The 16048-nt window shown below is 45.1% G+C and overlaps 2 protein-coding genes across 2 annotated transcripts in view; both read right to left on the bottom strand.

Moving 5' to 3' along the window:
• Positions 1–3414: 3414 nt before the first annotated feature.
• LOC307208896 (uncharacterized protein) overlaps positions 3415–16048 on the bottom strand; it is a 42614-nt gene continuing 29980 nt past the window's right edge. Inside the window, exons 2-5 of the mRNA XM_079963922.1 lie at positions 9673–9793; positions 7492–7574; positions 5450–5576; positions 3415–4307 (exon numbers count right to left, since the gene is read on the bottom strand). Of these exons, the coding sequence (XP_079820048.1) occupies positions 3559–4307; positions 5450–5576; positions 7492–7574; positions 9673–9712 (999 nt within the window). The 5' untranslated portion in view covers positions 9713–9793 and the 3' untranslated portion in view covers positions 3415–3558. The remainder of the gene's footprint in view (positions 4308–5449; positions 5577–7491; positions 7575–9672; positions 9794–16048) is intronic.
• Positions 10666–12781, bottom strand: LOC307210966 (zinc finger and SCAN domain-containing protein 31-like; the record flags this gene model as incomplete). The annotated part of the gene is made up of 2 exons (XM_079967166.1): positions 12685–12781; positions 10666–11193 (listed from the first exon to the last, which is right to left on the bottom strand). The coding sequence occupies exon 2, from the start codon at positions 11110–11112 to the stop codon at positions 10666–10668; it is 447 nt and encodes a 148-aa protein (XP_079823292.1). The 5' UTR covers positions 11113–11193; positions 12685–12781.

The following is a 16048-nucleotide window of genomic DNA, read 5'->3' as shown; positions in this document are numbered from 1 at the left end:
CCCTTCTATTTGCCAGGAGGTGATGGGACCAGTAGCCATGATCTTCGTTTTTTTGATGTTGAGCTTCAGACCATATTTTGCACTCTCCTCTTTCACCCTCAATAAAAGGTTCTTTAATACATTACATTACATTATACTATATCATATCTAAATAATAACACCCTCCCACCAGATGTCAAAGAGAAAAATAACTACCAAACTTTTAGAAGACATCTGAAGGCAGCCCTCTTTAGGGAAGCTTTTAATGTTTAATAGGTTATTGTATTTTAGTGTTATTTAGTATTTTAGCTGGGGAAACCCAGCCAGATGGGCGGGGTATAAATAAATTATTATTATTATTGTTGTTGTTGTCTTTCTTCTCTTTTTTCTTCATTCCTTTGCATTCCCCTCTTTACTTTTGTTTCTTTCTTTTCGATGTCATTTTTTTAAAATATAATTTTATTATAATGTGAAAACATTAATAAAAATTCCAGTGGAGGGAGGGATAAGAAGCCCTGGCACAGTGGAGCAGGTGAGTTCAGCCCTCGTGGTTATAGTAGAAGTCATAATAACAGTAATAATAATATCTTTATTATTTATATGCCGCCCATCTGTAGTCACTGGTAGCCTTCTTTTCACCTGCATCAACTTATTGAATACCTGAAGGAGCGTCTCCACCCCCATTGCCCGGACACTGAGGTCCAGCTCCGAGGGCCTTCTGGCAGTTCCCTCCCTGAGAGAAGTGAGGTTACAAGGAACCAGGGAAAGGGCCTTCTCAGTAGTGGCACCCGCCCTGTGGAACGCCCTCCCATCAGATGTCAAGGAGGTAAACAACTATCTGACTTTTAGAAGAGGTCTGAAGGCAGCCCTGTTTAGGGAAGTTTGATGTCTTATTGTGCTTTTAATATCCTGTTGCGAGCCGCCCAGAGGGCCTGGGGAAACCCAGCCAGATGGGTGGGGTATAAATAAATTGTTGTTGTTGTTCCTTCCTGCATCTAGTGCAGGGTTTCCCAAACTTGGGTCTCCTCTAGCTGTTTGGACTACAACTCCCATCGTCCCTAACTAGAGGGACCAGCGGTCAGGGATGATGGGAACTGTAGTCTGGAAACAACTGGAGACCCAAGTTTGGGAAATGACCTCAACTCTGTGCTGTCAATGGGGCCTCCTGCTGCTGCACCGCCGGAGCAAAATTTCTGTTCTCATCCTGAAGCAAAGTTCTTAACCTGAAGCACTATTCCTGGGTTAGCGGAATCTGTAACCTGAAGCGTATGTAACCTGAAGCATATGTAACCCGAGGTACCACTGTATATATCTAGGTTCAGGTTACGGACTCCGCTAACCCAGAAATAGTACCTTGGGTTAAGAACTTTGCTTCAGAAGAAGAACAAAAATCGTGCGGCGGCAGCGGGAGGCCCCATTAGCTAAAGTGGTACCTCAGGTTAAGAACAGTTTCAGGTTAAGAACGGACCTCCAGAACGAATTAAGTTCTTAACCCGAGGAACCACTGTATATATATATAATTGTCCAGTAGCACCTTATAGACCAGCTAAGTTTGTTCTTGGTATAAGCTTTCGTGTGCATGCACACTTCTTCAGATATTTAGTATTTGAAGAAGTGTGCCTGCACACAATTTTTTTACCTTTCAAATTGGTTGGCAAAGGGAAATGGGTTAAGAGAGCAAACAGGTTTTGAGAAAACCAATTGCTAATATACGCAGGTATAATGTACACCGTTTATTTTATTTTTTACTTGCTTATCTAAAGCATTTTTTTTACCCTGCTCTCAAACAGTCCTTGCACTCAGGCTAACAATCTAAAAGACATAACACAAAAAGAAAAAGGATCAGGAGGGAGGAGGAGAGAAGCACCTTCAAGCATAATTGCAGTCTTTTTGTAATGACCAGTGCCAAAAGCTGAGCCAATAGGAAGCCTCTTCTCTCCAGTCTAGCCTGATGTGAGATTGATGATTTGGGGCATCATGGCAAGGCAGCAAATGTACGGTCATGTAGTTTTATTTTTCTGGCATGGAGGGGGAAGAGACACTTGTGGGATCTTGTGCCTGAGGGGCCAGAATAACTTCCTTAGCTTTGAATATTCCACACTTTGACTTATGGAGCGGGCCCCCATTTCCTATTCTGCCTCAAGCAAAAAATAAAATAAAATTCCCCTGCTGGTTCTACCGAGGTCGGTTGTCGGTCTTATAAAGGTAAAGGTACCCATGACCATTAAGTCCAGTCACGGACAATTCTGGGGACGCAGAGAAGAGGACGAACTTCCCATTGGCACCTCGGCTGCTGCGGAAGACGGAAGCAGGAGGATTTAGAGAAGCCGACTGCTCTCCTTGGGGAGGGGTGTGGATTGTTGCTTGCAAGCTGATGCCTGAATAAAAGAACTATAAAATATAAACTGCTTGTTAATTCTTATCTGTGAAGTTACCGGAGTGGGAGGCGGACTCTCCATGCATGACAGAGTGTGTGTGTGTGTGTGTGTGTGAGAGAGAGAGAGAGAGAGAGAGAGAATGAACATGTAAGTGTTTAGTGTGTGTTTAAGATCTATCTCGTGGCCGGACGCAGGTGGCGCTGTGGGTTAAAGCCTCAGCGCCTAGGACTTGCCGATCGAAAGGTCGGCGGTTCGAATCCTTGCGGCGGGGTGCGCTCCCGCTGCTCGGTCCCAGCGCCTGCCAACCTAGCAGTTCGAAAGCACCTCCGGCTGCAAGTAGATAAATAGGGACCGCTTACCAGCGGGAAGGTAAACGGCGTTTCCGTGTGCGGCTCTGGCTCGCCAGAGCAGCAATGTCACGCTGGCCACGTGACCCGGAAGTGTCTCCGGACAGCGCTGGCCCCTGGCCTCTTAAGTGAGATGGGCGCACAACCCCAGAGTCTGTCAAGACTGGCCCGTACGGGCAGGGGTACCTTTACCTTTACCTTAAGATCTATCTCGCACACTCGGCAAATCCACACACCCTTTCCTTCCTCTGCCTGTTTCTGCACTTTCCCTCCTTTCCCTCCCCTCGAGACAAACTCACCTGAGCAAACAGCATTTCTGCTTAGGAGCTACTCATATCCCACCTCAGAAGGTGACCTTAGAAGGGGACATTGTGCAGGGACTAGTGGAAGCCTAGCAGGAGCTGTCCCCCGTCACGATTTATACCACATTTTGGGCCACCAACCTATAGACCATAATTTCTCTCTATGTTACTAAAGCAAGTGGAAATCAAATTTTTAAAAACAGTTAGGTTTCTTTGTTGTCAGCACATCAATATGACTCCTTGCCTAGCATTCATTTCTACAGTGAGTGATAGAATCTCGTTCTACAGTTTTTCCTGAGTGCGGAAGAGTAAGGTGTATCTTCTGAATAAAGGATTAGTCTCTTCCCTGCGTAGATTCTTCGATGACGTTGAAGGTGTGCAGTAATGCTGAGGTGATGTTGATATGAATTCTGCTTGGTGAATTATTTGATGAGATCATTGGGTTTTGGGTTGTTGTTTTTGTAAATAACTTTTTATTGCATCTCCAATGGTGACAGACTACAAATGATGAGATTACTGTTCAGATGGAAGTATTTTCCACTCTCTAATCAATTACACAGTTTCCCCAGGGTGTGAATTCTTTTGATGAGAAGCTAAAGTTTTCTTTTCACCAAAGCTTTTTCCACACTCTGAGCACCGATACGGTTTCTCCCCTGTGTGGATTCTCTGATGAGAAGTGAGGTATCTGCTGAGACGGAAGCACTTCCCACACTCCGAACATTTATATGGCGTCTCCCCTGTGTGAATTGTTTGGTGAGAGGTCAGGTGACTCTTCTGAGTGAAGCGTTTCTCACACTCGGGGCACTGATACGGTTTCTCCCCTGTGTGAAGTGTTTGATGCGACGTAAGGTGGGAAATACTGATGAAGCTCTTTCCGCACTCTAAGCATTGATACGGCGTCTCTCCCGTGTGAAATTTTTGGTGATTCGTTAGAGTTATATTGTGCCTGAAGCTCTTTCCGCACTCCAAGCACTGAAATAATTTCTGTCCTGTGTGAATGGTTTGATGTGAAGTGAGATATCTCTTCTGCCTGAAGGTCTTTCCACATTCCAAGCAGTGGTATGGTTTCTCCCCTGTGTGGATTCTCTGATGAGGGATGAGGTTCACCTTCCGAGTGAAGCACTTTCCACACTCCAAGCATTTGTATGGTTTCTCCCCTGTGTGAATTCTTTGATGATTAGTGAGAACCCACTTGTGAGCGAAGCTCTTTCCACATTCCTGGCACTGGTATGGTTTGTCATTTGCAGGCGTCCTTTGAGGTGTGGTGGGGCAGGAACCAGGCTGAAAACCCTTTCCACCTGCTGCAATGAAAACAGGAAGGAGACTGAGATAGAAATGGAGCCCCAAATCACATAGTATATATTCCAATACTTGAAACATCTGAGGCAAGATAGGATGGCAATTTACAAAACAGAATGTCATTTCTGATGTTGTTTTGCAACTATGGATATATATAATATCCTATCTAACAAAATCTCCGTTTTGCAATATTTAAAAAAAGAATTCAATTAGGCTTTTCATTTATAAGGAAAGGTGGAATTACAGAAGTATAGAAAAAAATAATGTATAAAGTTTGAATTTTAGCATTTATACATGCCAGCAGTAGGGCGAGATGGGGCATGAGGTTCTAAAGCACAAGAAATGTCCAGTCTGTTAGTTTATGTTGATGTTCATGAGTTGTTGTTGTTGTTGTTGTACAATTTTATTTATTTATAAATAAATAAATAAATAAATAATTTTTTTGGACATTTCCTTTAAGTCCTTTAAGGACTTTGAAACAGATTTTATATAGATTTATTTATCTATATTTCTATAGTGCAGTATCCTTAAAAAATATATATCAAAGTGGTTTGCAGAAATGAAAACAAAGCCATAACAATAATACCATTAAAAAGTTAAAAGGATCAATAGTCTGGGACGGCAGGAGGTGAAATCCAGCAACATCTGAATTTTTATTTATTTACGGTCGTACCTTGGTTTTCAAACAGCTTAGTTCACGAACAACGTTGAACTTTGCCTCGGAAGCTGAACGCCCGGCGAAACTTCTGCGGCTTCCGATTGGCTGCAGGACGCCCCTGCTGCCAATCGGAAGCCGCGGAAGCCGCGCCTTGGTTTCCAAACATTTTGGAAGTTGAACGGATTTCCGGAACGCATTCTGTTCGAAAACCAAGGTACGACTGTATTTACTTATTAAAATTTGAATAGTGCCCTTTACCCAAAGCTCTTCAGGAGTTCCATAATATTAAACATAGCTGTCAACTTTTCCCTTTTCTTGCGAGCAATCCTATTCGGAATAACGGAATTTCCCTTAAAAAGAGGGAAACGTTGACAGCTATGATATTAAAATACAAAATAAGAACACAAAATAGATAATAAAAGCCAAGCCAAACCCTGGATGGCTTCAGGATCACCACAGAAACCCAAGAGAAACATGGAGCCTCACCAAGGGAGACGACGACCTTACAGTTTTCCTCCATGACTTCCTTGTGTAGCCCTCTCTGGTCAGGATCCAGCAGAGCCCATTCCTCCTCGGTGAAATGTACAGCTACATCCTGGAACGACACGGGACCCTAAAAGAGAAAGATTAACATGTTCCTCTTTAAAGGGAACATAAACATGATCTGGGACACGGGTGGCGCTGTGGTCTAAACCACAGAGCCCAGGGCTTGCCGATCAGAAGGTCGGTGGTTCGAATCCCTGCGACGGAGTGAGCTCCCGTTGCTCGGTCCCAGCTGTTGCCAACCTAGCAGTTTGGAAGCACCTCAAAGTGCAAGTAGATAAATAGCCAGAAGGTAAGTGGTGTTTCCGTGCGCTGTTCTGGTTTGCCAGAAGCGGCTTAGTCATTCTGGCCACATGACCCGGAAGCTGTACGCCGGTTCCCTCGGCCAGTAAAGTGAGATGAGCACCGCAACCCCAGAGTCGGTCACGACTGGACCTAATGGTCAGGGGTCCCTTTACCTTTAAACATGATCTACCAGCAAAATCCAGAAGGCTAGACAAAGGAAAGGTGGCCGGGTCTTATTGTCCAGGATTTTAAACCAGGATAAAATCTGACAACATTTGGAATATGAGTTCATACAGGAAGTAGCAGGCTATTAATATCAATGTATGCCCGTGGACTGCCTCGCCAGAGTGGTGCATGTTCTGGTTATCTCCCGCTTGGACTACTGCAATGCCCTCTACGTGGGGCTACCTTTGAAGGTGACCCAGAAACTACAACTAATCCAGAATGCGGCAGCCAGACTGGTGACTGGGAGTGGCCACCGAGACTGGCCCTGAAAGATCTTCATTGGCTTCCAGTACGTTTCTGAGCACAATTCAAAGTGTTGGTGCTGACCTTTAAAGCCCTAAACGGCCTCGGTCCAGTATATTTGAAGGAGTGTCTCCACCCCCATCGTTCTGCCCGGACACTGAGGTCCAGCTCTGAGGGCTTCTGGTGGTTCCCTCCCTGCGAGAAGCCAAGTTACAGGGAAGCAGGCAGAGGGCCTTCTCGGTAGTGGCACCCGCCCTGTGGAACGTCCTCCCATCAGATATCAAAGAGAAGAACAACTACCAGACTTTTAGAAGACATCTGAAGGCAGCCCTGTTTAGGGAAGCTTTTAATGTTTAATAGACTATTGTATTTTAATATTCTGTTGGAAGCCGCCCAGAGTGGCTGGGGAAACCCAGCCAGATGGGCGGGGTTTAAATAATAAATTAGTAGTAGTAGCAGTAGTATTAGGATGATGCTTCTGGCCCAGAGATGGAAAGAAGGAGAAGTACCGCCCAGAGAAGACTGGGCGATGGAATATGCAGAAATGGCAAAACGTGACGGGAAAGATCACCAACCAGGAAGACCAAGTATTTTCAGAAGACTGGAATAACCTTTTTAATATATTCGAAAGACCACTGTAGGCAGTTGAAATCCTTGACAGGAATGCAATGACACTTGTAAAGTAAAATGAACTTTGGTTACTATCATTATATCGCAGATAGATAACGGTAAATGATGCAGGAATTCTTTTAATTTTATTTTTAAGAAATGGAACCCATGGTGGGAGGGAAGGAGGTCTGAAGGTTAGAAAGAACCTCTTTTTATTTGTTCCTCAGCATGGCTATGTTTATTGTGTACAACTTTATGTAAAACTAATAAAAAATTATTTTAAAAAAGCAAGTAAAGAGGATAATAATTTATTATTATTACAGCATCAATTTATATAAGAATGTATGGGAGTACCGGTATATTACATTAGGCTTTTGCACTTTGTTTATTTTAACTCATTTTTTTCTCTTTCTTACGCACATCGTGGTTCTTTTCGCCCCTTAACTCCCCCCCCCCCCGTATCACTTTCTTTCTAAAAATGAAATAAGGATTTAAACCTTAATGATGGGCACCCACAGCCTTCGTCAAAGGAAGAATCAAAGGGAAGGAGAGAGATTCGGTCAGGCCCAGGGAGGTGGCAGCGGGCAGAGCAACTGCCCCCCCCAGCCCTTCTTTTCCCCTACCTGATCTGTTGCCATGGCAACTGCTTCCCCTCTGCCAGAAGGAAGATGCAGCGGAGATGGTCCTTCCAGCATCATTCCATCACCTGCGAGAGACAAGGAGGGGGAAAGAGACATCAGCACGCGTTTGCCTCAGAGGCCAAGAGCCACATGTTGAAAATACACACTGAGGTAAGTTTACAGATTGTCTCACCCGTTTTATACACTCTGAATGTTTAGGTCCCCCCTTTTTTTTATTCATCTCCACTCCTCGTAGGCCATTACCTACAAATCAAGTGTTTTCCTCCATGTGTAATAATAATAATAATAATAATAATAATAATAATAATAATAATAATTTATTTGTACCCCGCCCTCCCCTGCCGGTATTAGCCGGGCTCAGGGCAGCTAAAACCAGTAAAATTACAATAAAAACATAATGGGAGGGGGAATCGATTTAAAATAGAGGTTAAAAATACAATTTAAAATGCAGCCTCATTTTAATAGTAGCCCATAGATCAAAACCAGAAGGCAAGGGAAACATAAGAGTCAGACTGAGTCCAAACCAAAGGCCAGGCGGAACGGCTCTGTCTTGCAGGCCCTGTCTTGCAGGTCCAGTCGTGGCCGACTCTGGGGTTGCGGTGCTCATCTCGCTCTATAGGCCAAGGGAGCTGGCATACAGCTTCCGGGTCATGTGGCCAGCATGACTAAGCCGCTTCTGGCGAACCAGAGCAGTGCATGGAAATGCCATTTAGGAGAGGTACCTATTTATCTACTTGCACTTTGACGTGCTTTCGAACTGCTAGGTTGCCAGGAGCAGGGACCGAGCAATGGGAGCTCACCCCGTCATGGGGATTCGAACCGTCAACCTTCTGATCGGCAAGCCCTAGGCTCTGTGGTTTAACCCACAGCACCACCGGAGAGGGGGCATCAAATTTTGTCTCCATTCCCTGTGTCATGCCAAAGTATTCTTGCAGCCCACTTAGTCTGAGAGGTTGAGCTGCCCTGTCTTTATTGCATCCACTATGTGGTGTCGTGGTTAAGAGCGGTAGTCTCGTAATCTGGGGAACCGGGTTCGCGTCTCCGCTCCTCCACATGCAGCTGCTGGGTGACCCTGGGCCAGTCACACTTCACTGAAGTCTCTCAGCCCCACTCACCTCACAGAGTGTTTGTTGTGGGGGAGGAAGGGAAAGGAGAATGTTACAGCATGTAATGCCTCGGCATGTAATGCCTTACGAGAAAATATTATGAAAATGATATACAGGTGGTACATGACACCAGTCAAGCTTGCAAAAATATACCATTTGCCCAATAATAAGTGCTGGAAATGTAAAGAAAATGAAGGTACATTCTTTCACCTTTGGAGGACGTGCCCAAGGATTAAGGCTTTCTGGGAGATGATCTATAATGAATTGAAAAAAGTATTTAAATATACCTTCTTGAAGAAACCAGAGGCCTTTCTCCTGGGCATGGTCGGCCAATTGGTGCCAAAGAAGGATAGAACTTTCTTTATGTACGCCACAACAGCAGCAAGAATACTTATTGCAAAGTATTGGAAGACACAAGATCTACCCACCCTGGAAGAATGGCAGATGAAAGTAATGGACTATATGGAATTGGCGGAAATGACTGGCAGAATCCGAGACCAGGGAGAAGAGTTGGTGGAAGAAGATTGGAAGAAATTTAAAGATTATTTACAGAAACACTGTAAAATTATTGAATGTTAAAATGATGTTGGAATGAAACGAAGCGGTTTTAGTAATAAGGTTAAATAGGAATATGTAAAGATGGATTGATATTAGATGAAAATATAAAGTTATAATATGTGAAGATAAAGAACTAAGATAAAACAAAGAGGGTAAGGATTTGCTGAATTAACTATCTGAACTGGAATACAAAAAAGGGAGGTGTGAGGAAGTCATGAAAATAAGTAAATGAATTGTAAGATATAGAAAGAGGGATTTATTTTTAACTGTTTTTATTTTTTCTGTAATTTGTATTTTTTGTTTTTTGTTTTTATCATTTTTGTAACCTTTTTCTTATTGAAATTTTAATAAATATATATATATATATATATTTTTTTTAAAAAAGGAGATTGTTAGCCGCTTTGAGACTCCTTCGGGTAGTGATAAATCCAAACTCCTCCTCCTCTTATTGCATAGCAGAGGATCAGACCAAGTTCAGGTCTGCCCCGTTAATCCTTACCTGGTATGGCGGCACCTTGTTCCCCTTCCTGCACAACCATCCATCTCAGGGGCCTCCCTCTGGCATCCAAAGGAGTCTTCTCTGCCTCAGGGAAACCAGCGGCCCCTTCTGCAAACAGGCCCTTTGCCAGAAACAGGGGGTGGGGAGCAGGTTTAGAAAAGGAATATCAGAGGAAAAGGCTTGAGACGCTTTCGGAAAAGGTTGGGAAATGACGGGAAGCAGGGGTTTTCATGTGTGAATTATTATTCTTATTACTGACATTATTAACATCCCAAATAGCAGGGTATTACAGAGCTGTCATACATCCTGGTTTTCCCGGATACATCCTGGAACTGGGCTGCAAGATGACGTCCGGGCGGATTTTTGCTAAACTGGCAAAATGTCCAGGGAAACCCGGACGGGTATGGCAAGCAGGGCAATTTTTTTATACAGTGGAATCTCGGTTTCCAAACGTAATCCGTTCCAGAAGACCGTTCGACTTCTGAAACGTTCGGAAACTGAAAAGCCAAAGCCTCAACACATTAGGGAAACTCAAAATGGAAGCAGCATAGCACGTTCGGCTTCCGAAAATCATTTGAAAACCGGAGCAATTACTTCCAGGTTTTTGACGTTCAGGAACTGAAACATTCGACTACGGAGGAGTTCGAAGACCAAGGTTCCACTGTATTAAAAAATGCTTTAAAAATCCAAGAAAAGCCTCAAAACAACTCTCACCAAAGGGGAAAAAAAAAAGCTCAACAACCTTTTGTATATATCATGCAAACAATCACTAAGTAGTGGTGGTACACCAATATTTATCCAGACACCAATATTTCCTGAGCTGGCCTGGATAGCAAATACTGAGCGTCAAAGTCCAAAGCCTAGGAAATAAAATTCCACCAGATGACACAGAAACATTCTGGAGTCTCCACGCCCAAGAAAACTCGCAATCTATGTGTGATTTCTTTTCAGGCAAAAGCAAATATGGGGTACCCTCCCTCACACTCCTGCCCCCTAAAAATTAGGATATAAAGCTCTCACCTGCTGCTGTTCTGCCTGCTTCTTCTCCTCTGCCCGGCTCAGGAGGAAACCTTCAGCCAGGGCCACCGCCTGATAGCTGGTCTCCGCTCCACATTCCCTCACCCAGTTCTCCATCTCTGGGGGGAGGACAGCCAGGAACTGCTCCAGGATCACTAAATCCAGGATCTGATTTTTCGTGTGTCGCTCTGGCTTCAGCCACTGGCGGCAAAGGCGGTGGAGCCGGTTGCAAACCTCTCGGGGCCCTTTGGCCTCCTGGTAGCAGAAATGCCTGAACTGCTGGCGCTGTACATCTGAGCTGAGGGCATCCTCCTCGCCCAGGATCTCCTGCGTGGTTCTTTCCAAAAATTCTCCACTGTTCCCAATGTTGAAGTCATCGGACACTCTTCTTCTTGTAGGCCCAGCTAAGTCTTGCTTGTCCATCACTGATCTGGGCTCCAAAGAATATTCTGAATCTCCCTTCTTCTTCAAAGACTGCGCTGACCAGAGGTGTTACACCAATTCCTGCAAAGCCAAAATATTGTCTTGTTAGAGAATTATTGTCTTATTTATTTATTTATTTATTTATCAATCAAATATATACATTTCATTAGTTTTACAATCTATTTAACATTTCCAAATTGTGACTTCCTCCTCCCTCTTTCTGCGGTCCCTTAAATTAATTTTTTTAATGTCTTCTGCATCTTCAAGTTCATTTTACTTGCTCATTTATTTATCTTCTGTAAATATATATACTCTTATAAAACTGCAGGTTATTACATTAATCCTGCTAACTGAGGTCCAGTGCCGAGGGCCTTCTGGCGGTTCCATCCCTGTGAGAAGCCAAGTTACAGGGTACCAAGCAGAGGGCCTTCTCGGTAGTGGCGCCCGCCCTGTGGAACACCCTCCCACTAGATGTCAAAGAGAAAAACAACTACCAGACTTTTAGAAGACATCTGAAGGCAGCCCTATTTAGGGAAGCTTTTAATGTTTAATAGGTTATTGTATTTTAGTGTTCTGTTGAAAGCCGCCCAGAGTGGCTGGGGAAACCCAGCCAGGTGGGCGGGGTATAAGTAATATATATTATTATTATTATTATTATTATTATTATTATTCCATCTGTAGGATGGAAGGAAGGAAGGAAGGAAGGAAGGAAGGAAGGAAGTTCAGAAGATTCTTGGGAATCTTGTTTTTTATATATAATATGTTGTGGTGTGAGTGTAAATTTTAACATGGAAAATCAAATAAATAAATCTGTAGGAAGGAAGGAAGGAAGGAAGGAAGGAAGGAAGTTCAGAAGATTCTTGGGAATCTTGTTTTTTATATAATATGTTGTGGTGTGAGTGTAAATTTTAACATGGAAAATCAAATAAATAAATCTGTAGGATGGAAGGAAGGAAGGAAGGAAGGAAGGAAGGAAGTTCAGAAGATTCTTGGGAATCTTGTTTTTTATATATAATATGTTGTGGTGTGAGTGTAAATTTTAACATGGAAAAATCAAATAAATAAATCCATAGGATGGATGGAAGGAAGGAAGGATGGGGTGAAATGATAAATGGGATGGGGGGTCTCTCCTGCTGCTCTTGGGGCCCCACGATCCCCCAATAGGTTAACAACCCACCTCCCCTTTCTTTGTATGGCTTTCACTGGGTGGCGTAATAATAATATTATTTTTTAAAAATTTATATCCTGCCCTCCTCAGCCAAAGCCGGGCTCAGAGCGGCTAACAACAGTAAAAAAATAACATAAAATCATAATCGGTTAATTGGAAGACATTCTAGAATCAATTCATTCCAAAAAAATGAATGCAAAATCAAATGAATGGCAACCATTGGGCTAGAGTAGGAACCTGGGTACCCCCCCAAGGGGGGTTCCCAGCCCCCCAACCCACCCCAGCTGTCATTTTCCTGCCTGCCCCCACCGCCGACCATGCACCCTCCCCTCCAGCCCTGGGGATCCCTTTCACCCAAATGCACAAACAATGTGCATGCCCCCCCGCCCCCCCCCCCCGCTCACCAGATCCCAGAAGGGATCACCCAGGCAGCGCTTGCAAGAGACAGATGAACCGGGCAGGAAAGCAGAGGGGAGGAGGCGCCCTCCCCACACCCCCCCCATCCCCTTCCTCCCATTGCCTTCCCATCTAGGCATCCTCCTCCGTTCACTTTAACCCTTAGAAGGTTATAATAATAATAATAATTTATTATTTATACCCCTCCCATCTGGCTGAGTTCCCCCCCAGCCACTCTGGGTGGCTACCCATCAAGTGTTAAAAACATTGCAGCATTAAATATTAAATATTAAACATTTAAAACTTCCCTGAACAGGGCTGCCTTCAGATGTCTTTTAAAGAGGAGGCTAGCTGCTTCTTTCCTCCACATCTGAAGGAGGGTTGTGATGGGAATTTTATGAAATAAAAAAAATTCCTTCCAGTAGCACCTTAAAGACCAACTAAGTTAGTTCTGGGTATGAGCTTTCGTGTGCATGCACACTTCTTCAGATACACAGGAATATAAAACAGGAATTTTATGGTCTTAGATATATGGCAACGTTCATAACCGCACATACATAGATCAAAACAGGAAGGCCAACCTGGAACCATTTTGATTCCTAAACTGACCAAATGTTTTCTCTGCAAGGTCAAACTGGAAAAGTCTCCCCATTGTCTTCTTTCGTCACAAATCCTGTCTTAAGTACACATTTAAGATATGAATAAGGTGTGAGCCTGTGACCTGGCCCAGGAAATAAGTATTTGACCACTACAAAAGAATGGCCAGGCTCCCCAGGAAATCCAACCAAGTAACCTGCCAGACAGGAGATAAACAAGGACAAGAGAAAAAGAACATTTAAATTTCTGTGATGTAGGTGGGATGTATCTGAGGGGTGGTCTTAGGTTACACCCCTTCTGTGATGAATGCATAATGTTTCTGGGGGTGGTCTTGAACTACAGGATGGGAATTTCAAAAGTCTTTATAAGCCCTTGCACAGCATTTCTGTGGGTCCTCCTCCTTTCCTGCATGTTAGGGGAGCACCCTGTTGCAACAGATCAATAAAGATCAAGCTTACTAGCTGCTTTGCTTCTCAATATTCTCTGGTTAAAAGGTAAAGGTAAAGGTACCCCTGCCCGTACGGGCCAGTCTTGACAGACTCTGGGGTTGTGCGCCCATCTCACTTAAGAGGCCAGGGGCCAGCGCTGTCCGGAGACACTTCCGGGTCACATGGCCAGCGTGACATCGCTGCTCTGGCGAGCCAGAGCCGCACACGGAAACGCCGTTTACCTTCCCGCTGGTAAGCGGTCCCTATTTATCTACTTGCACCCGGAGGTGCTTTCGAACTGCTAGGTTGGCAGGCGCTGTGACCGAGCAGCGGGAGCGCACCCCGCCGCAGGGATTCGAACCGCCGACCTTTCGATCGGCAAGCCCTAGGTGCTGAGGCTTTAACCCACAGCGCCACCTGCGTCCCATTCTCTGGTTGGCCTCTGTTATTTTCTCCTACCAATAGGGAACCTATGTAAGGACTCTATATGGGCTCTTGGATACCCCATAAGGGAAAAGGGCATATTTTTATTTACAACAGGGTGTTCCACTACCGAGAAGGCCCTCTCTTGGTTAGGCGCAGGAGGAATCGTAGAGTGGGAAGGGGCCCCCGGGGGTCATCCAGCCTAACCCTGCGCAATGCAAGAATCTTTTGCCCAGCGCAGGACTCAAACCCCAGACCCTCCTGCTCTAGCGACTGAGCTATCTCTCCCCCCCCCGCCCTTCCCAAAACAGTGCCTGAGCCTCCCAGGTGCACGTTTCTTCAGGTTTCATCCAGCGTCTCTGGATCATCCGTGCAAAAAATAGAAATAAAGAGGGGGGGTGCCAAAGAAGTTGGGGGGCCGAGCCTTGCACATGATGCTCCTGCCCCACACCGCATGACCGGAAGTGCGGGCTACTCGCCTCTTCCCCCACCCTCTACGATCAGCTGCCTGTGGGAGCCTATCTGCTCTGCTCATAGTGAATGGGTTTGACAGCGAGGAGACACAAGGGAGCAAAGAGTTAGAGGTGGGGAAAGACCGGGGTTTTGCTTTGTATAAAGTGTTGCAGGAATTTATGTATAGGTTGGGGGGGGAGGTTGCCCCTTCAGCAGATATCATACACATGCAGCCCACTACCAAAATCAGCACAGTCGCTTTTGTGACTTTTGTGATTTGTCCCCACAAAACACTTCATCAAAGTTTCTTCCTATCTATTCAGAGGGCCTCTGCTGCATGATACCAAATGTAAGAATTCACTGATAAATGTATCTATGTACTGGCTCACGGGGAAAACTTCAGAATTTCATATAGACATGTGAGCTCAGCTACTCAGCAGCCCCTCTGCCTGAGTGATAATCCCTGCCATCCTGATACCTGAGTACCAGACAGGGAGCCATTCCAGAAATAACAAACCCAGATGAAGACAAAAGGGTGTGATTAACTTGGCTGGGAAACGGGGAAATGTAAATATCTCTTTTGTGACACTTGATGGGTGTTTGGTGGAGGGCAAGGGGAACCATGGGGCAGGGTCCAGGATGCTCAGATTACTACCACCAGACCTCCCCTTTCATGATGTAACCGTGATGTATGAGTGATGTAGTTTGGGGGAGTGTAACATGGGGATTCGGGACGCAGGTGGCGCTGTGGGTTAAAGCCTCAGCGCCTAGGGCTTGCCGATCGAAAGGTCGGCGGTTCGAATCCCTGTGGCGGGGTGCGCTCCCGCTGCTCGGTCCCAGCGCCTGCCAACCTAGCAGTTCGAAAGCACCTCCGGGTGCAAGTAGATAAATAGGGACCGCTTACCGGCAGGAAGGTAAACGGCGTTTCCGTGTGCGGCTCTGGCTCGCCAGAGCAGCGATGTCACGCTGGCCACGTGACCCGGAAGTGTCTCCGGACAGCGCTGGCCCCTGGCCTCTTAAGTGAGATGGGCGCACAACCCCAGAGTCTGTCAAGACTGGCCCGTACGGGCAGGGGTACCTTTACCTTTAACATGGGGATTAGCAGCTAATAAAAGTTTGGGGGCTCTTTCGTTCGGGACTTCCATCTTGTTCCACCTTGTGGCAGGTGGGAGCCCTGTTGCGACAGCCTTCCATAAAGACCAAGCCTACTGGCTGCTGTTTTGCTCTGGTATTCCTGGCTGCTGTCCTTGTTTTTTTGTCCAAGGGAGCCCTTAGATTTCTCCGTTAACAAAAGCAAGGTGTGTAAAAGATGGAGGAACCCTCCGCGCTCCCATTGCAAAACATCTGAGGGCTTATGATAATAAGAATTTATAATAATAAGAATTTATTATTTATACCCCGCCCATCTGGCTGGGTTTCCCCAGCCACTCTGGGCGGTTCCCAACAGAATAATTAATAATAATAATAATAA

This window comes from Podarcis cretensis (genome assembly GCF_951804945.1).
Source record: "Podarcis cretensis genome assembly, chromosome: 2".
NCBI classification, from domain to species: domain Eukaryota; kingdom Metazoa; phylum Chordata; class Lepidosauria; order Squamata; family Lacertidae; genus Podarcis; species Podarcis cretensis.
Note: the sequence above shows the minus strand (reverse complement) of the source record. Positions and strands in the feature narration are given on the sequence as shown.